At 56.9% G+C, this 21,049-nt stretch overlaps 1 protein-coding gene across 1 annotated transcript; it reads left to right on the top strand.

Annotated features, from left to right (window-relative positions):
• Window positions 1-304: 304 nt before the first annotated feature.
• Window positions 305-16,262, top strand: SCIMP (SLP adaptor and CSK interacting membrane protein). The gene is made up of 5 exons (XM_047706105.1): window positions 305-431; window positions 9,580-9,703; window positions 11,055-11,118; window positions 12,694-12,767; window positions 14,734-16,262. Exons 1-5 carry the CDS (start codon window positions 411-413, stop codon window positions 14,886-14,888), a joined length of 438 nt encoding a protein of 145 aa, XP_047562061.1. The 5' UTR covers window positions 305-410; the 3' UTR covers window positions 14,889-16,262.
• The last annotated feature ends 4,787 nt before the right edge of the window (window positions 16,263-21,049 follow it).

Raw genomic sequence — 21,049 nt, 5'->3', positions numbered from 1 at the left:
CTGCCTCTGGGTGGGAGCCAACGTCCTCACTCTTGGAGCCCTGAGCCGGCTGCCACAGCCAGGAACGCTCATCCACACTCATCTGCAGGGACCACTCGGTCACCCGGTCCCCCCTGCCGAGCCCGTCCCTGGGCCTGACCCCCACTGCTGGGATGGTCCTATGCAGGGTCTTGCAGGAGGAGATTCTGGCTCCTGGGAGCCTCGAGAGCCAGCTTCCCTGGAAGAAGGACGGGGCTGCCTGGGGCGCGTGGTCCTCCCCCGCCCAAGGGCTGAGCAGGAAGGGGAAGTGCGGTCTGGCTGGGGCTCACTGCTCTGGGGTGGGCGGGAGGCCTGTGGGCGAGGAAAGTCTCCTGCCAGCTGCATCGGAGCCACCGCAGTCCGGCTCCCACAGTCCCCTCAGCTGCACACAGATGGACACCCTTGCAACCCAGGTAGGCGTCTGGGCTTTGGACCCCTGGGGGATGTAGCCCAATCTCTGGGTGGCCTTGGCCAGTCCAGTCTGCCTCTCGCTGGCTGGCTGAATTCAGAGTCACGGCTCCCCTCTGGGCTTCCATTCCCCCGCAGTCTGCCAGGGGGTTGAACTGACCTCATGACAGGCGGCGAGGCCGCGTCTGCTGGAGAGAGCTGGTTAGCCTCTCCGGACTCTGATGAGGAGTGTGGGGAACTGATAGCTGGGAGCACCCTACGGGGTCTGTGCTGGGCATGAGGGGGCGAGGCAATGACCATGGCAACCTTGGGCTGCAGCCTGGGGCCCCTGGCACCTAGCCACCACCCGCCTGGGCGTCTTTGCGTGTGTGCATCTGGGTCGTAGGGACCGATAAGGCATCCTGTGTTCCCGTGGCCTTGGGGTCAAGCTGTGCTGTGCTGGGCTGGGATCAGATCTTCACCCAGCCACCTGCCGCTGCCCCAGGGAAATCACCATGGAGAGGGCCTGGCCCAGTGTCTCCCGTCCCACCCTGTCGCGCATCACTTGTCCGGAGAGACACCCCCTTTCCTAGCCCTGGGGCCAGGGAGCTTGAAAGTGGGACTGTGGAGCCTAGTGAAGACAGGGCCTGGGGGCCGCTCGGTATTTCTTAGGATAGACGAAAATGAGAACTTCCAAGAAACACGGAAAAAGAATGACCCCACATTGCACAATCTCGCAACCACCACGGTAGGGAGTGTGGTGCTGGCCCTCTAGTTTTCCCCTACATGTCGATATTTTGAAAAGTTACAATCGTCTTATTTTGATTCCATGCGCTCTAGAGAGGACACACAGGCCTCGCTGGCTGTCACCAGGTGCAGGCGTCCCCAGGCCCCCCCCACCCCACTGATGGCACCAACGTTGTTGCCAGACGGTCCCCCAGGGACAGGGCTCTAGGTGTCCTGCTCACGCGCAGAGCCAAACACGTAAGAAAACCAGCAGCAGCGCGAGACAACCTGGTCGGATCCAAGGAGGGACCTCTGGGCTGCAGAACTCCTGGGATAACGGAGCAGGAAGCCCGAGTCATCCGCAGGTCCAGAAGGCTCTGCCCCAGGCAGATAGATACATCACACCCAACGCCACGGAAACACCGCAGGAGCCACCTGCTGGGGAGGGGCGAGCAGAAGCCCATTTTAGATGGGGTACCCGCCGTCCTGACCATGTGTTCAGTTCCTGCTTCACGGCAAGGCTGGCGGCAGAGCGAGAGGGGAGGCTCCTGCCCTCGCTCGGTGAAAGGTCTGTGTTCTGGGCTTTCTCGCGGCGGGCTCCGGCCTCAGACGGGGGGAACACGGGGAGAAGCGATTGCCGCAGGGGCACAGGCCCCCCACTCTGCTTTCTCAGGGCCTGGGGCTCCCGCCAGTCTCCTGGGTCTCTTCCATTCTTCCTACCTTGCGACTGCCCCACGCAACCCATCGGGTGGCCCCACGCGACTGTCTCCCCGGCCGTCCCACGCCGCCTGCGGGGTGCTTCCCTGCTTCCGCACGCTGAGGTCTACCAGTTCTGCCTCTGACTTGAACTTCCTTCGGGCTACTTCTCAGGTTGTTTCTAGAAATGCTGCTGCGTGATTGGAGGACATGGCTGTGGATTACCACGTGCTTCCCCACCCAAAAATTATTTTTAAGTTTATGTATTTATTTAAGTCATCTCGACACCTGACTCATGGCCTCCCCACCAAAATCGAGAGTCGCGTGCTCCATCGGCGGAGCCAGCCGGGCTGTCCTGAGGGTCCACGTGTGAGCAGGGGCACAAGAGGGAAGAATTTCAATGGGGGGAGCTAAAAGAGGGGGAAAAAGAAGCTGAAACTAATTTTAATAATACATTAACCTTAACCCAATACACCCGAAGGATCTTTCCCACAAGTAACCCATATCACATTTATCAATGACCTTTTATGTTCTTCTTTCCACACGGAGTCATTGAGACCCAGCAGGTGCCCAGCAGCCTCGTGGGCCTAGGGGCTGCTGTCCAGGGCAGGGCAGGCCTCGGATAAGGGGATTTGCATCCCAGGCCCTAAGGGCAGAGGGCGCATGAGGAACAGGGGCCCCATCTTTCCGCCAAGCTCTTTGCAGGTGGCCTCCTGGCACAGAGACGCTGGATGCCTCTTCCAGCTCCAGCCGGAACCCCAATCCCCCTGCTCCCACACACCAGCGTCCTCTCTGCTCCCTGTCAGGCTCATGGCTACTTGAGGTCATTCATTCTTCTTGAGAAAAAGTCGAGTTTTTATATCCAGGACTTGCCCCACCAGCGGGTCCTGAAAGAAACACAGCAGCTCTCGCTCACTGGGTACCTTCCTCCCAAGCTTGGGGATCCGGAGCAGGAGCTCACTGGGTGCGCCACGGGTCGGAAGGGCAGTTCATCGTGAAACGTCTCGTGTGTGTGCATGGGCCCCAGTCTTCCCCCATGGCAGGACTGAGTTGCTTTTTGTTTTTTCGGGGTTTTGGTTTTTTTTTTAAAAACAAGTGCTGAATAAACCCACGGTTTCTGGAATTCCCGGGGAGGGCACGGTATGAGTTCTGTCCCCTGACTCCCCAGAAATGCCTTTCGGGGAAGTGAGAGCCTGGGCTGGGCTGGTGACTGCGCTCAGCTGCCCTCCCGCCCCGACGACCCACTCGGCGGCTGGTGGGCTCCCTGGGAGGCTGTGCGCTGTGCGGGGGCTGCTGACACGAGGCCAAGAGACCAAAGCATCTCATGGGCCTCTGCTTGCCAGCCCGCGGCTTAATGCCAGGAGCCCCTGAGGCAGGGGGAGAGGGAGGCGGAGGGGCCGAAAGGGCAACGTGGGATCTGAGCTGCCACCTGCCCCCCCCACCCCATCCTCAGAGGGGACGTCCAGTTGCAGTTCAGGGGACAGGCCAGTGTCTCATTCCTTCCTGGATTCCCTGACCCGTAGGGAGCACCCACCGGGCCCAGGGGACATCTAGGCCCTAGACACAGTGGTAAGGGCAGACGTGACCAGTAGGCCCCAAGGCAGTGTGAGAGGCAGCACACGCGGGCCCAGCTGCAGGAAGAACGCATGCCTCCCAGCCATGACAGTGCGGGTCTCCCTCCCACCCGCCCCACCCAGCACCCGTGGACTGTGTCTGCTACTTCGGACTGAATGAAGGAGGGTGTGGGCTCCCCACTTCCTGCCCCAGGTCCTGGCACGCCCTCTCTCCATCCTTGTTCCCTTGTAAAAGCCCATCCTTCTCTCTGGCCGGGAAAGTGTCTTCTATTTCACTCCTGTCTTCTGTCCCGGCACCTTCTCGGTGCAGACACGTGGAAGCCACTCCTGTTCTAAACAAGCGGTCTTTCCTCCACCTCAGTGTCTGACCTTCTCTTGCCTTCTGGGTCTTCAACACTCTGAAGGGGAGCAGGGTGGGGTCACTAGCAGGAGGACGAGGCTAGAAAAGAGAGTCTCTGTTCCTAGTCACATTCACTTAGACCCTCTGGGGACTTTGGCAGAGATCCTAGGATGCCCCTGCTCTTGCCAGTGCCCTAGGGAATCCAGAGAAGGAATCCAGTGCCCCGAGGGGCCAAGGAAGTCATTCACACCCTAGTAAAAATCAGTTTCTCTTCCTCAGAGTCTAGCACTCCCAAGCAAATGAGTTTGGATAGAGAGGAAGTGGGGAGAGAGGGAGCCTGGAACTTTGCAGTGACTTTCGTGTGACTTGTGCAATTTCAGGCATTGTGACAAGCAAACTGGGAAGGTATTTGTTTCGGGGGGTCCTTTCCAGTGGCTTGCTTTCTGCCCCGGTGCTGCTGCTGCTGCCTCTGACGGTGGGGATGGACGGCAGGGTAGGGGGACCAGCCTCCGGTGTGCTCACCTGTCCCCGCCCTGGGCTCCGCTGACTGGCCCCATGCATGTTCCCCCCTTGGGGCTGAGCCCCCTACACTGCTTGTTAAAAATGCGGATCCCCGAGTCCCACACTGGACCCACCCATCAGAGCTGGCTGTGGGGAAGGGGCCGGGGCCCCTGGCACCTGCATTTTCATACACCTCCCAAAGCCTGCATTCGGTGGTCCCAGGCGAGGGCCCTGGGGTCAGAAAGACCGGGGTTTGGCTCCTGATTCTTCCACTAACTGCTGAGATCTAAGCCTCCACTGCTTCATCTGTAAAATGGGCTCATAACCACAAGCCGCGTTGTGGGACGGGGCGCGTAGAACACTTGGAACCCATGGGGCCTTAGTGTGCGGCGCCTGTTACTTTTCTGGGACGCATTTTCATACTGCGGTTCCTATTATGTGCAAGACACAGCTAAGGGCTGAGACCTCACCAGAACCCAGAACAAGGGTTCTGCTTTCAGTTCTGTTACGAAGGGAAAAACACTCAGCGGCTTGACGTCAGCCTGGCAGAGTTAACGGGGCGGGGACTCGGGCAGCCCACGGCACCGAGCTGAAAGCTTAGCTTAGTCGATCCCTAGCTGTGCGGCCTTTACCAAATCGCTTAACCTCTCTGAGCTCTGTTCAGGGTGAGAACCGCGTCCTCAGCAAGGAGGTTATAATAAGGGTTCAGAGACGACATGTCCATCCCTGGTTCTCCACCTCAGCCTCCTATTACCATCTGGACAATTTTATTAAGACCATAAACACACCCCAGCAGCCAGGCCCCCACCCCAGATCCATTAAATCAGAGTCTCGGAGGCAAGCAGCTGTTCAGGCTCCCTGGGTGGTTCCAAGGTTCAGGCACAGTGAGGGTAGGGAATTTCCATATTCCTCGAGGGCCTGATGCCTCCAAGCCGCTCCGTAACTGATTTCCAAGGGGTGCTCCCACTGCTTCCCTTCCCTTCCTTCCTCCATGTGGTGGCCACCAAATGCTCCCCCAGGTGACAGGACCTGAGGTCAGGCCTGCAGCTCCCGACCTCCCAAGCAGCTGGGACCCTCAGGCCTGCACCTGTGGGCTCAGGTCCTGTGCCCTCCCTGCAGCCCCTGGACTGCTGACCTGGGCCCGTGTTGGATCCTCTTCTGGTCTGTACTGGTCTACACTGGACCGTGGGTCCCCGGCTCTGGCTAGTGGGGCCCTGTGTTACCTGTGAGCTCCCATCCTGCCTTGAGAACCTTCCTATATCCTCAGACTCTTGAAAACAAAGATGTTCCCTCCCATGCGACAGACACCTCCCAGAAGGAGAGCCATGTCCGTCCCAGGACTCCTAACGAGGCCAGCCACACCAAGTACCACGCGGTGGAATTCTGTCCACGATGGCAGAACCGTCCGTCCCGTTTTCCCCCTTTTCCTCCTTACTCCCGGGCAGCAAAATACAGGATGTTGAATGCGTAAGCGCATGGAGGCCCGTTAGCAAGCGTCTCATCTCACGGAGCTCTGATCCCGGTGGCTGGTGCACGGAGCCCGCCTGCCCCAGCGTGGGGAGGTGCAGGGTCCCAGGACAAAGGGGGACAGAAGGCGCAGGTGGAATCAAGGTCACTGACTGGCAGCTGGGGAGATGGGAGATCGTGCTGGGTCGTCTCGGGCAGGAACCTGAGTGGCCTCTTGAAGCCGAACAGAACAGGGAAATGGCTCTTCCGTGGAGCCTCCAGGAGGGAACTGTAAACCTTCAGTACTGTCTTTGGCTCAAAGCCCCCGACTTTGCCCCATTGAGGTGGGGAGGGGAAGGAGCCACCTCAGCCCCCCTGCAGCCCACCCTGTACTACTTTCCTGGTATCGCACCGAGGAGGACAGACAGACAGACAGTCTCCCACCCGTGGCCATTCCTGCAGATCGCCTCTGGGGTCCCTTGTGGCCCATCGAGAGACTCGGCCACGTCTGTGGCCTGCCAGCAGCTGGTCCCACAAACACCTCTGCCCCTTGCGGCCGGATCCCCACCGTCTTCTCTACCCCAGGCTGGCCGACCAGGGGTCCAGCTTCCACACGGCCCACACAGGCCCCCCACTGGCTGTCCTCCCCGCGCCGCTCCCCAGAGTCCACATCCCCTCTCTGGCAGCACCCAGGGCACTAAACCAGCCGGGAGCCCAGAGGACAACCGGCAGGGACGGGACGTGGTCCCTCGGCACCCTCCTCACCCGGCTACCTCTCCCCAGCTCCTCTCCTCATCCCGCTTTTGTTGAGAAGGCACCTCTTCCCTCCACGGGGAGGAGCTGGTTCTCTGGCCCTGGAACGCAGGGACTTGGGGCTTTCCCTGTGGGTCCCGACCGTTCATCCGTGGCTCCCACCACCTCACCACTGTCGCTGCGCTCCTGCAAGAGAGACACCCTGAGCCCCACGCAGCCTGTCCCGGATGTCGGGGGCCATGATGACCGACATCCGCAGCGGGAGGCCTGGGAGCTAAACAGAAAGCATGCCGCCTCCTCCCTGCCAGGAGACCTTGGGCAGGCCCCGTCCCCTCGACCTCCACGCCCGGTCCAGGAAAGTGTGTGGCGCAAGGATGAAGGGAGGGGAGAGCGGAAAGCCCCTGCAGGCCTTGTGCGCCCAGGACACCCTCGAAACGTCTGCTGGCCAGTCAGAGCCGCTCCATGTGTAAGAACAGAACCGCGAGGTACCCATCACTGTGAGGTTCTCAGAAGTGTCCCATGTTCCACTTGGCTGACATCATCCTTCTTCCTCTTTCTTCCCCCGGACACAGAGGACAATGATTTGCTCTGAACTTGAAATCTGAGCAGTAGCTTTTCGTCGAAGCTACTACGTGCTTAATCGGTGGGTTTTGTGTGCCTTTTTTAAAAATTTTATTTTCTTGAAGTAAATACACACAGTTTTTGTTTTGGCAGCGGCGGGGGGGGGAGGTGTTTTGTTTTAAGTAGACTCCACGCCCAGCACGGAGCCCAACACAGGGCTTGAACTCACAACCCTGAGATTAAGACCTGAGCTGAGATCCAGTCGAATGCTTAACCGACTAAGCCAACCAGGCTCCCTGTAAATACACATAATTTTTTTTAAAAAAATCAAGTAATTCAGAGGGTTTACAGTGGAAAGTTGCAGCCCTGTCTCCCATCCTCCACCTTTCACCGTCTCGTGCTCCTCAGATCAACCTTTTTTTGTTTGTCTGTTTGTTTTTGTTTCTCAGATGCAATAGCTCTGAACTCGTATGCCCTGGTGTTCACTTCTGTAGCCTTAAAGAGTATGTTTATATTGCCTTTTGGAGAAGTCCTTCAAGATTAAAGCAAAAAAAAACAAAAGATAGAAAATATGAGAGACTAATTAGACAAAGAACCAGGAGATACATATTTGAGTATAAGAGAATGGAAGGAAGAAAATTCTGTTTGTCCATCTGTCCATCTATCCACCCATCCATCCATCCTCCAATCCATCCATCTAACCATCCATCCATCCCTCCACTCCCCAGAGCTAAAGAAGGTGAGGTTCCAGTTAGGTTTATTAAACAAAGAGCCCACCCTCTGATGTATGGTATTCTCCTAAGTCCAGTGCCCCGTGACCTCACTGGGCCCTGCAAAACCAAATTTCCCGGGGCTCTCCTGAAAGCCAAGTTCCCAGTCCCTGTGCTTTTTCTTTTTCCCTTGGTTCTCCTTCCTCTATTGCTTTCTTCTGTGCATCCTGAAAAGGCAACTTACCCCCAAACCTCTGCTGAGTGCACGCCTGGGGGTGAGGCAACCTGGCTAGCGGACACTTCACTCTTCGCAGAGTCAGTCCCCAGCACATCCGCCACCACGGATCAACAACAGACACGTAATACCGAGCAGAACGTTGAGCAGAAAAGCTGCGGCATGACGTGCCTGCGGGACCACTAGGAGCACACAACTGGTTTCGCTACGCAGAACTCCGTGAATAGCCAGAAACCATCCTGTTTGATCGAGCCGCGCCCTCTCGGAAGAAGCAAACCTTGGAACTGAAAACCCAAATTATAACGGAACAACGTCATCAATGAAGTCGCTATGCTGGTAACACACACACGCGTGTACACAGGAAGCCACGTCAGAAGTCTTTGCGGGAAAAATGGCCTGAGCAGCCACAGCCTCATGCTGCCCGTGTTCCCCTGCCTGGCTCCTTGCTTTCACCACCAGTATCACCCTCAAAGGCTTGAATCGGAAATGGCTCTGCGTGGGCAGGCATGGGTGAGCTCCCGTCGGCTAAACGATGACTCAGGAAGTGGATTCTCACATACCTGGGATATGCCAGGCCTCAGGGATCTTTTTTTTTATTTGAAAAGCCAAATGAGCAGGCAGAGTGCCCATGTCCTGGATGGGAGGGGGCGCTGCCCCTCGCCCAAGAGCTCCCTGCCTTCCCGGAGGCTAGGCCTGTGAGTCCGGCCTGCAGCCCGCTCCCCACTGTGGCACACGTCCCCCTGCTTGAAAAACTAGGGCACACATGTCAGGACTCCCCAGGCTCCATTCGAACAAGCTTTTATTGTGCAATTCCACTGCAGCCTTGATGTAACACAGATTGCGGCACATCTGCTCCGAGCTGAATGTTAGTCATCGCCATTCTGCAAAAGTGCGGCCAGCCTCCACCACGGGGACTTTCTAACAATTCTCGAACTTTCTGCTCTCTTCCTGTTTCCCTCTCTCCTTCCCCACCCCCGCCCCACCCAGGGTATAACTGGGGCGTAACTGGCTTATCTCACTGTATACACTGAAAAGGTGCGGCGAGTTGACGGGATACACCTGTGGAGCTGCGGGCCCCTCGCATGGGATGAGAATGTTTACGACCTGCTCGACCCAGCCAGCTTGCAGCCCCCAAATTCCCGTTCCTTTTTCCCAGTGGACTAACTCAGTTTGCCTTGCATTTTTACCTTCCCCCTTCCCCTTGCTCCAGGAGACCCACCGAGGTATCTTCCTAACCCCCACCTCCAAGGAAAAAGAAAAAATAGGAATTAAGTCTCTTGCCCCTTTGATATAAAAGCAACTGCATTTGGTGGCACCGCCCCTCCCCTGCGTGTTCGACAATCTAGGAAAGAGCAGTGAGGAAGCCCCCAGGCATGTGTCTTGTCTGTGGTGCACATGACTGCCCTGGGAAGCGCTGGCCAGCACCGCTCCTGAGCTGCACAGGGGGACCAGCCCAGGCTCAGGGTCTCCCCGCTCCTGGCGGGCAGGATGTGCCTGAGCCAGCGCCTGCCTGACCTATAAGCAGAGGCTTCCCCATGGCCGCCACCCCGGCCCCGTGGTAGACAGCGGCCCCTCCCCTCCCCGCCCGATGCCCCTACTCACGCCTCCTTCCTCTGTCTCCAATCTCCCCAGGGCCCCACTGCGATGGACTGGTGGAGGGACAATTTCTGGATCATTCTGGCCGTGGCCATCATCCTCGTCTCCTCGGGCCTGGGCCTCATCCTGTATTGTGCCTGTCGGCAGCTGCTCAGGCAGGGTAAGGGCAGTCGCACCTGGGCAGGTGGAGGGCGGGGAGGGCTGGGCGGCTCCCCCGTGGGCCAGGCTTCCTTTAGAGCAGGAAGATTTATTCCGGGCCTGTATCGGCTGAATTTTGGATGAAGCATCATGATTCTCTGGGCCTCAGTTTCCCCCTCTGCTTAGTCCACAATGGACACGTTGGCCTCCACGACTGCCCTCTCTGAGGTCGTCCTCTGAGTTCTCTAGTATGACAGCTGCCTTGGCCTCCTCGGAACACACACAAGCAGCTTCCTGGAGGCCTTACGCTGACTTTAGTGGGTTTCCACTTTGCTGTTCATCTCCCCAAACGTGAAATCCCTGATCCGATGGTGTGTGTTCTTGAGATCGTATCCCCCCTGATGACCTAAGGATGGTAGTAAGCTCACTGAGCGGTTCGGCCCTCTCCCCGGGGGCGCACAGCCCGGGCGGCATCCCTCGGGGATCCCGTCTCTCCTGAAAGGTCAGGGCTGCACGAGGAGTGAGACCTTGTCATTCTCCTCCATCTGTTTTTGGAGATAAGACAGTTAAGGTTCAGAGAGAGGCAAAGCCTTGGCTGAGGCCTCATAGGAGTTGGTGGCAGAGTTGGGACCAGAACTCGGGTCCACTGGGCTTCCTGTGCAGTGTTCCTTCCCTTCTACCCCTTGACTTAAAGAATCTACTTATTAAAGAGAGAGGAAGAGAGCTCACATGTGCAAGCAGGGGGAGGGGCAGAGGGAGAGGGGGAAGCAGGCTCCCTACTGAGCAAGGAGCCCCGTGTGGGACTCGATCCTAGGACCCTCAGATCATGACCTGAGCTGAAGGCAGACGCTTGATTGAGCCACCCAGACGCCCCCCCACACACACAGTTTTTAAAAAGATTCTTTCTTTCTTTCTTTCTTTCTTTCTTTCTTTCTTTCTTTCTTTGAGAGAGCTGGAGCATGGCGACACTGGGCCGCAGGAGAAGCAGACCCCCTGCTGAGCAAGGAGCCCATAATTCTTCATTTTTTAAGTACAAAGCATACTCTGGCTCCTATACTCCTCTGTCCATTTGCCTCTTAAACGGTTTCCTTTTTAGATACGCACAAAAGCGTGACCCTGAACAAAAACCTCATCTGTTCTCTTTTATCTTGACCCACGGTATTAACCCTCAAGGATTAGCAAAAGGCTCGGCGGGCAGAAGGCCCGTGGGGACGCCCGTGTCCTCCGCTCACCTGCTCCTTGTCCCCGAGTCCGTGTCTGCCCAGTGGTTCTTCCCCCCATGCCCTGAACACAGCTGGTGTCCGCGGACTTCTGAACCACAGAGCCCCCCTCCTGCTTTCTTCCTACGTGGACGTGCTTATCTGACTCCTTAGGCAAGAAGTGGGAGATTGCCAAGCCCTGGGAAGACAAGCAAAGGGATGAAGAGAAGATGTACGAGTAAGTAAGAGGAAACCCTCTGTTTCTCAGTTCAGAGGGCTCCCGCTCCCACCCCACCCCGCACCTGCGCTACTCCGCCAGGGCACCCTGATGGTCCACTGTGCCTGTGCGGCCCACTCCGCCACCGCAAGGGGACAGGACTCGGGCTTTGAGTATGCGGGGCACGGTCTGTGGCTCTGCATTCCACGTCACCCTGGTCCCGTCTCCTCTGGTAGCGGTCACAGGCCAGGCTCTGTGTGCTGGGCCCACCACTTTTCTTTTAAGATTTTATTTTTAAGTCAGCTCTACCCCCAACCTGGGGCTCGAACTCGCAACCCCAAGGTCAAGAGTGGCTTCCACCGCTGACCCAGCCAGCCAGGAGTCCCACCCTCCTCTTCTTTAAATGGATCACAAGTACAGCCCCCTTTAGGCTGTGTGTTTAACGACAATATGCCACCTGCCTTCCTTGTGTATCCTGTGACATATTTGGGGCTTTAAAAAAAATATTTATTTATTCGGCAGAAGGAAAGAGAGAGACAAAGTGCACGTGCACAAGCAGGGGGAGGGGCAGAGGGAGAAGCAGGCTCCCCACTGAGCAGGGAGCCCGATACTGGACTTGATCCCTGGAGTCTGGGATCCTGACCTGAGCCAAAGGCAGACACTTAAAGGACTGAGCCCCCCAGAGGTCCCAACTTGGGGCTTTTATGATTGCTACGTATCAGGGGGTACCCAGGATCACCATTTGGCTTGATGACTCACAAGAAGCACTCCCAGGACCCAGAAAAGCTACAACAGTCACGGTTTGGGTTTATTATAGTAGAAGGGTACAGAGTAAGTCGGCAAAGGGAAGGCATACGGGATAGAGCCCAGGAGAAACAAGGCACAGGCTTCCACTGGTCCTCTCACTGCATGAGTGTGGGAGCCAGGCTTCCTTCTCCCAGCATCCACGCGGGGCACCATGCACAAAAAGCAGCACCAGCCAGAGAGGCTCCCCGAGCTTGGTTCCGGCCATAGAGTGGCTACTCCATCCTGGCCTCTGAAAGGGCCGGAGATGGGGTACAGAGTGTCTAGTGTTTGACTTCTTTTGCTCACCAACTCCCTGAGTATCCTTGTGGGTGGCTACAGACGGTTCACCCTCACTCCTGTAGAGCGTCCCACAGTGCAGGGGACCATGAGGGACTGACCCACTCTCTGGCTCATGTGCATCTGAGTGGTGTCCAGTCCGGGGCTGTGGTGCATGGTGCCGTGAGGAACATTCCGGTCCACGTTTCTGGTGAGTGTGTGCGACCATCTCAGCGGGGTGGATAAAGTCGGCTTTAGGAACACCCGGGTTTGGCGCTCACCTCCCCTTCCTAAAACAGTGCAGGAGAACCCTGGAAGGCAGGCTCCGTACTAAGTCCAGCTGCTCCCAGGGCGATGGGAGACGGTTTCCTTACAAATGGGATCCAAAACCTAGAGAAGGAGATGCCTCCCGCCTTCAGGAACCAGGGCTTGGATGTTCAACCCTGTCCTTTTTCTGTGATGTTTTCCTTCCAGTTGGCTGAGCCAGGATGGTCAAAAGCACAGCCTTACTCCTCTCTCTCCCTCTATCTCCAGGAATGTTCTTAATGAACCGTCGGTTCAGTTACCCCCTCTGCCGCCCAGGGGTTTGCTTTTTCCAGAACACAAATGTAAGTGTCTGTCACTGACGACAGTTTCATTCAGGGTAGGGTAACAAATTTAAGTGTCTGAGCTCGGGCTGCCCGCACGAAATACCATAGACTAGGTGGCTTAAACAACTGAAATGTATTTTCTCACGGTCCCGGAGGCTAGAATGTCAATACCAAGGTGCCAGCCAATTTGGTCAGGGGGGATGGGGTAGGGAAGAGGGAGAGAGGGCACTCTGGTGTCTCTTCTTATAAGGACAAAAGCCTATGCGATCAGGACCCTACCCTTATGACCTCATTTAGCGTTAATTACCCCCTTAATGGCTCCATCCCGAACACAACCTCACTGGGGGCTTATGCCTTCAACATAGGAATTTTGTGGGGACAAAAAAACAGTCTATACCACTAGCATCTGCAGATGGTACCATCCTTCTGAAAGGGACCAACAAGTTAAAAAGGGAGCAGAGTGAGTAGCAATGCTCCTGGTGTTCAACCTGCAAACTTACATTCAAATCCCGGTTTGGAGCATGAGTGAAAAGAAACCTGGGGTGTCACTGGGCCTCCCACACGTCCCATCAGAAACACTCTGCCTGGTTTCCTGGACTGGAATGTTCTTCCTTAAGCTGCTTAGGTAGTGGCCTTATTTCACCCTTCGAGGTCAGCCCACATGTCAGCCCCTCGGGGCGCCTGGGGGGCTCGATCAGTTAAGCATCCGACTCTTGGTTTCAGCTCAGGTCATGATCTCAGGGTCCTGGGATTGAGCCCCACGTCAGGCTCCCTGCTTAGTGTGGAGTCTCCCCCTCCCTCTTTTCTCCCCCCCCTTTTTCTCTCTCTCTCTCAAATAAATAAAATCTTAAAAAAAAAAAGTCAGCACCTCAAAGAGGCCCCTCCTGTCCACCCTCTCTAAAATGAACCCAGTAATTCTCTTCATGAAATGTGTGGCAATTACTCAAAGTTGTCTTACTTTGTTTCTGCCCACCCTCCTCCCGCTAGAACACAAAGTCGAGGAAACAGGAACGTTTCTGTCTGGCTAACCACTGGGGACCCACCACTAAGACCAGGGCCTGGGGCTTAGGAGAGCATAGGACTGTCTCGACTGAATGGGTACATCGTGAGATTAGCCCACATTTACTGAGCAGCCCGGCAGGGCAGGCCCCGCGCAAGGCACTCTGCGGGCGCCGTCTCACGTGACACCCCCAACAACAGTGCGAGGCATATACATCCTTATTCCCCTTTGACGGATGAGGACACGGAGGCACAGAGATGTGCAGGGCCTCACCCATGGCGACACAGCGAGGGACTGCTGGAGCCTGGGGATGAACTGGGGATCTGACTGCAGAGCCCGGCAAAAAATGAGGGCTGGTCCCCTCTCAGGTGCACGTAGGAAGGAAGAGATTGTGGTTGAGAACATTCCGGTATCATCTGAGGCCTACCTGGCTCGTTCGTTCATCGTCCTTTCCCTGGCCACCTTGGTGCTTCTTTGCTCCGTACCCATTCCCTAAGCCCCCATTCTGCAAACACCACTGTCCCTGTCCTTCCTTCTGAACAGAGATTCATGCCTGAGCAATTAGGGGAAGTTCTGGAAAACACTGTAGGTCCCTGGGAGGGATGTGCCAAAAAGGAAACGTGGTTTGTATCACTTCCCCCACGAGAATGAGGGTATCACACAATTCTACTCATTTGAGTACCGGCTTAGGTCAGCTTGTCTACACTTCTCTTTCCTGGTTGCCATGACGGGAGCGGGGGGGTGGGGTGCAGGCAGAGGGACACAGGAGCCATGGTGTCAGACCGACATCTGCCATCGACCTGCTTGGGGGATCCTGAGGCCGTGTCATGTCTGTGCCTCGGTTTCCCCCATAAGAGATGGGGGTCTGCTCCGCCGGACCGTGGGAAGATTACCCAAACCCATGAAAATCGTGCTGAGTCACTTCATCAAAAACGTAAAAACATACCACAGCTTTGCCTGTAAGGACCTTGTTGTGCATTCTAGTCCCACAGGAGACCCCAAGTGAGCCACCAGCTACATACTCGCGGGTCAACAAACTTAGAGACAAGAAGACCGTGTCCATCCCGAGCTACATCGAGCCCCTGGACGATTACGATGATGTTGAAATCCCCGCACATATGGAAAAGCAGCGTTTCTGAGACCTCTGGCCCTTCTTTGCCGGCAAGTTAAAGAGGATTTGCACAGCTTTTTCAACCCACTGAGAACAGATGAATCCCAACAGAGAGCGGGATCCCGAGAGCCCGGGGTCATGTCGTGGAGCTCTAGAGGACAGAGCTTGTGGTTTAGAGCCAGAAGCACCAGCATCCAGAGGAACAGGGGCCAAGCTCTGCCCTGGAGATTCCAAAGGCTCAGGCCTTGAACCTTGAACCTCCCTGGGAGGACCTCTGGGTCCGGTGCCCCCCCCCCCCCCGCCACCCATGAGAAACACTCTTCCCCTCCTCTTCTCTTATTTGCTCGAAGTGATGCCAAATCTGGGTGTTGGGCGGCTGAGCCTCCAGGCTCCCATCCCCAGCGCAGCCCCAGGGGTCCCACCCCACTCCCCACCCATCCCCCCTCCCCCCACTCCCCACCCCGTACCCCAAGGGCTATGGGCAGCTGTTCCAGCTGCTCGCTCGGCGTGTGCAAGCCACCACATCACACCTTGCAGGTTCCTCAAGACCAAGCAGTGCATTTTGTTCTTGTGAACCGTCCCCACCTACACACCCCCCAAACCCCACAGCCTCTCCGTGACATTAGCCGGATGGACCCCAGATTCAGGTTCTCCCGGATTTTTTTTCCTGTGCCTCCTGGTGGCATTGTGGCAATCAACAAGGACAGAAACGGGTCACCCTCTGGGTCAAAGCACATACACGCAGCAGGGCCATGTGAGATACGTGTCCTGGGGAGCTACAGGAAAGGAGACTTCCCCGGGGCAAGTCATGGGCAAGAGGAAGAAAGGGACAATTACGTGGCAGGTTCAAGAGGAGGGTTCCTTCAGTCACGTTCTGCTCAAACAGCACTGAGATCGCTGTCCCCGAGCGTGTCTGGGAGGCCGCGCTGCACCGCGTGGAGTCTCTGGGGTCAGATGCGTGGAAGGGGCTGGGGTCCTGCCATGGAAGTGCCCCCAACCCCGAGGCCAGAGGCAGCCTGGAGGCTCTGGAACCTCGTCCATTCCTCGGCATTGATCAGCTGAGCCCTCAGATTGGCGCGTCCTAAGCAGACCCGAGACCTGATTTCTAAACAATCCCCAGGGACTCCCGCAGAGCAGGCTCGCAGGGAGAGCGCCACGGAGCTCCGAAAGGCCGAGTGACCGTTGGACTGAGCTCCTCCTCCAGACACCGACACTGCGTGCTCAAGCTGTGTTCACCGCGGGACCAGTGGGGAAGGGCCTTCCTCCAGCTTCTGTCTTTCTAGATTCCCAGCAGACTTTCTGTGTGACCACCGCCTTCTCGTGGGCCACATGGTCCTCTCACTGTGGCCTGACGGACCCCTGGAGCCCCAGGAGCCAGAAAGGCCTCACTCCCCAAGTTACAGGGAAACAAAACGAGTAAGCCACAGGATAGACATGTGCCACGTGCATGCCTCCCTCTTAGGAATGGTCCGTAAACCGGCCACATCGATGACAAAAGTTAGAAGCAAATACCAGAGAGGAATGACCTCCTCCTCATTTCTGGGATGGCCCCATCTCCTGTTCTCCTCCAGCCAGCCCGCCCCCCATCCCCAGGCTCTTCCCTGTGCCTGCCTCATCCCCCCGAAACCCCGGTGGGGGTCCACAGGCTCCAGCTGAGCCCACTCCTCAGTCCCAGCCCGGCTGCCCCCAGGACATGCACAGGACCCCCCCAACAGGGCCCTCAAGCTTCACATACCCCAAAAGGAACGCTGCCCTACCCCAATCCCAGACTCCCTGCGCTCTGCTACCTTTTCAGTCCCTGGAGTCAGAAACTGGAACAGTGTGCAGGGGTCCTCCTCCTTCCCCGTGTCCCTGCTCTGTGACCGCACCCATGACCCGGCCCTGGTCAGGCAGCCTCTCCTGCCACTAACGTCTCACCCTCCACTCCCCTTTCTATGCGACAGCTAGCCGCTTTCTCAAGGGGACATCTGACCCCTCCATTCTCTTGCTTAAACCTCTTCTTCATCCATCACCCTCAGAAAACCCCCAAACTCCTTAATATGGGTTACAACACTTGTCAGGATCCAGTCTCCGGGTCTCTCCTCCAAACTTCCCCTCCCCGCCCCCTTGCAACTTCCATTCTGACAAAATTTTTGCTCCAGTCACTTGAAATGACCTGGTCTGGGGTCTCTCTCGCCCCTACGGCTATGCACAGTAACCTCCCTCCCGTCTAGAACATTCTTCCCCACCTTCTCATCCCTCCTACGTCACCACCCCAAACCTGAACCTGATGCCCTCTTCGATGATCTCCTCCCATAGCATTAGCACCCGGGGATGTCCTGTTTACCTGTCTTCCTCCCCCACTAGAGTGACGGGAACGTGGGGGGACAGGGACGGTGTCTTTCCTCCCAGTGTTTTCTCCGTCCCTAGCACAGTGCCTGGGAACTCTGTGGATACTCAACAAACATGGCGAAAGAATGATCAGTTGAATGAATGAATGAACAAAGGTGGCCCGTGGGAATACATCTGTCTCTGCATTATAATTGCCTGCTTCCTTCTTCGTCCCTCTTTCTAATCCGGGGCTCCACTGGGGTGGAGCTTGCCTGGCTCGCGGCTGTAGTCCCAGTATCTAGCGCAAACTCTGGCACACATTAGGCCCTTAGTAAACATTTACTGGATGTTGAACATTCCTAAAAAATCTACCAACCAGTTGGACAAAAGGAAACAAGTAGTTTTTCCCCGAGCAGGCACGCTGTGGTTGAGATTTTACTCTGGGTACCTGCAGTAGAGCCATGTTTTTACCAGCTTGGTAAAAAAGGAAAAGTTTTTCCCAACTTGGATGATAACATTAAATATATCAAAAAATTTCAAGGCCTTTTTGTCTATTCTAGCCCCCTAGGACACCCCACGTCAGCTGCATTGCCACCAGCTACACACTCACAGATAAATAAAGTACAACTATGAAGAAAGTTACCCCGAGCCTATGTAATCTGAAGGAGACTATGATGATGTTGAAATTCCTACAAATATTGAAGACCGTCATTTGGAAACAATTCCTGTTCTGTCATCTGAACTCTTTTGAGAACTGGTGATTTACTCCTACCACAAATCAGTGGATTATAATTTTCTTTAAAACAGTTAAGTCTGATCTTTATAATATAATTACGACTGTTTTCAGGAAATGCTCTGATATTACCAGTAAAAATTTTTACAAATCATGTGTTATCAGTTAACATGCTTTAGACTGCGAAGAACAGACTGTCCAACAATGGAGACTGTATGGCCTCCCACGACAAATCTACAGGTAAACACTCCAGGATTCAGCAGCTCTAAGACTCAGGAACAGAGGCTGATTTTTCTTTGATTCTCTTAGTTTTACAACTCATGGTGGTAATGCAGCTGCCACAGCTCCAAGCATCACACCCGCACATGATAACATTTCAACTAGGGAAGAATAGGGCATTTCCTCCCATCTTGCTCTTTTTGGGACAGAGAACATCTTTCCTAGAAGCCCCAGTAACTTTCCCTGATGTGTCATTGGCCTGCATGGGTGCACGCTCCCAGCTGCGGGGAAGGCTGGGGAGTGAGCACCGGGCATTTTCAGCCCTTCTCGCTTGGCGTGGGCTTTGCTAACAAGGAAAAAGGAGACAAGAGCAGCTGGAGAGGCAACCTCCCTGGGTCAGCTCACGTTCACAAATACCACTGTTCACTATTTGCACTTGTTTCCAGAACCCAGTCAGAGGTGTCTGGGGTTCAGGCCAAAGCCTGGCATCCAGATACCCCCCTTCACCTTTCTTCTCCTCCTGGGTTTCCACACATGAACATAGAGGGCTATGGGTCAGATGGGAATTGTAACAGTGACAGCCCTAGCAGAACAGGAGCGCTACTCTGTGTCGGAGTTCTGAGGTTTCCACCCAACAATGTAACCATGTCCGAGAGCTGGCAGCTGGTGGGATGCGGTCTGAGAAGACCTGACCCTCCGCCTCCTCTCCCTCCTCCCCCTCCCTGCTCCTCCATACCCACTCGGATGGGCTAGTTCTCCCCTGCTCTCTCGGGTGTAACCCCAGGCATTACCTGCTCCAGCCATGCTCAGGCAACAGAAGGTCGTGCAGGTGTGCATTACATGCTCGTGTGCATTTGTGAAAGCTCGGGGAATGCACACTTCAGATTTCTGCATTTCAACCTAACAACTTTTTTTTTTTAATTTTATTTATTTAGAATGACAGTGTGTGGGGGCGGCCCGCAGACGGAGAGAGAGAATCCCAAGCAGACTCCCCGCTGAGCGCAGAGCCCACTACAGGGCTCGATCCCAAGACCCTGAGATCATGACCTCAGCCGCAATCAGGAGGCCTACACCTAACCGACCGAGCCACCCAGGTGCCCCTCAACCCAAGTACCTTTTACCTCAAAAGGAAAACTGCCAACAAATCCTGAGCTGTTAGGCACTCCGTGGTATTTAGGGGAAGGTGTACGGATGTTTGGGGGTGACCTTGAAAGGCACCCGAAGCCAAGGCAGCTGGAGAACCCGCACTTTCAGCTTGAGGTTACCCCAAGTGCAGGCGGGGCGCGGGTGGGGATCTGGGCCTGTAGCGCTGGTTCCAGCCCACCTGCTCCCCACTGCCCAGCAAGAGGAAATGGGAGAGGATGGGGCAAGGAAGGAAGGAGCCGGTCCCCCTTTCCCAGCCCAAATCACTCCGTCTATATTCTCAGCAAACGTCTCAGGCTCGCCGCAGCACAAGGCTCCCTCCGGACCGAAGGTGACCTTTCCTGCCTCGCCGTGGCCCTCTCCAGGGCGGCGGGACCTGGGTCGAAGCAGGTCCGCGGGGGGGGGGGGGGGGGGGGGGGGGGGGCGGGAGCCACGCCGCCGGGCCCAAGGCCTCCTCTTTGCCTCCGAAGTACGCGGTCTGCTCTTTGCAGCGGACACCCGGGATTCTCACCAGCTCCCGCTGTCTCAGGGGGCGTCGTGTGCGTGGGGTCCCCCCACCCCTGCTTGGGGCTCAGGCACGCGCCGCAGCCCGCCCCAGCAGAGCTCCCGCCTCCCTGCGCGGCGGCCGGCAGGCGGATGCTGGGGGGCCAGGACAGGGCTCTCGGCCCAGAGCGGGGTCCGGGGCGCACAGCGGGACCCAGCAGGGAGGACCAGCGTCGGGGAGAAGGGAGAGCCCGCCCGCGAGCACTGTCCCAGGTCCAGCGCGCAGCTGGGCTCGACGGGGCGAGAGCTCCCCGTGTCCCTTACAGGCTGTCGGTGCCGCCGCGGAAGGCCCCGCACGCTCGCTGCCTCCCTTCGGCCTTCCCTTCACCTGGCCTGACGCAGGAGCCCCTTGACCGTCCTCACCCCCCACCCCCATCTCCCGCGTGCTGTCCGCGTGAGCTATCTACAGCACCAGTTTGATCGGTCAAGGCTTGAGACCGGTCACTGGCTCTCTTGTGCCACCAAGAGAGCCAAACTGCGCCCCTCCGGCCTCGGCCACTGCCGCTGGCCGCCGCCCAGTCCGACCCCGGGAAACTGCCCGCAGCCCCCGGTGCGCCGCCCCCGTCCCCGACCAGCGTCGCGTTGGAGCCGAGCCTTTGCGTCTTCCTTCCACGCGCTGGGACCGTCCTTCTCCTGCCTCCGCACCAGACGCACTTGGACTAGCGCTTAGCCCCCCTCCCCCCCCAGAGCGGCGCTGTCTCTGGGCGGCTGTCCCCATGGGGCAGGGGCACCCCCTCCTCAGCACCTGTCTCGTGCGCGTCGCCGGTCAAAGCTAGTCCGGCCTGTGGATGCTCCACTCTCCTTCCCGTGACACGCTGGGCCCCTCCAGGGTGACGGTCAGGTCTCAGAGCGATTCCGGCTTGCCCGGGACGGGCTGGGCTTTCGGTGATGTGTCCGTGGGATGACGGCACCCTCTCCGCTCCCGCAAGCGCCCCGGCTCGGATGATGCACTCTGTCCACACCACCTGTTCGTTGTCTGCACGGAGGGAGCGCCAGGAGGGCCGTCTTCACGCGAAGGCGCCAACAAGCGCACGGACGACTTCGAAGTCCTCTACCGCGCACAGCGAGTCAAACAAAGCAGATAATCCAAGGGGCTAAGACCAGCAGGTCCGACTTGGCATCCGCTTGAAAAGGACCCTCCAAGCAGAATTCTGCATGGCAGCCTGTCCACGCCCGGATCGAGCACCTTAGCAGCGGGACTGCTGGGACTGCGGCTGCTGGCGCCATAGGTAACAGCTGAC

Source organism: Lutra lutra, chromosome 16, assembly GCF_902655055.1.
Source record: "Lutra lutra chromosome 16, mLutLut1.2, whole genome shotgun sequence".
Lineage (NCBI taxonomy): Eukaryota > Metazoa > Chordata > Mammalia > Carnivora > Mustelidae > Lutra > Lutra lutra.
This window is presented reverse-complemented; position numbering and strand designations above follow the sequence as displayed.

Excerpts from the sequence above, each read along its gene's own strand:
- SCIMP (XM_047706105.1), top strand. The coding sequence starts at position 411 with ATGGACACCCTTGCAACCCAG. Across the intron at positions 9,704-11,054 it reads TCGGCAGCTGCTCAGGCAGG|GCAAGAAGTGGGAGATTGCC; the intron begins GTAAGGGCAGTC and ends CTGACTCCTTAG. Across the intron at positions 11,119-12,693 it reads GATGAAGAGAAGATGTACGA|GAATGTTCTTAATGAACCGT; the intron begins GTAAGTAAGAGG and ends CTCTATCTCCAG.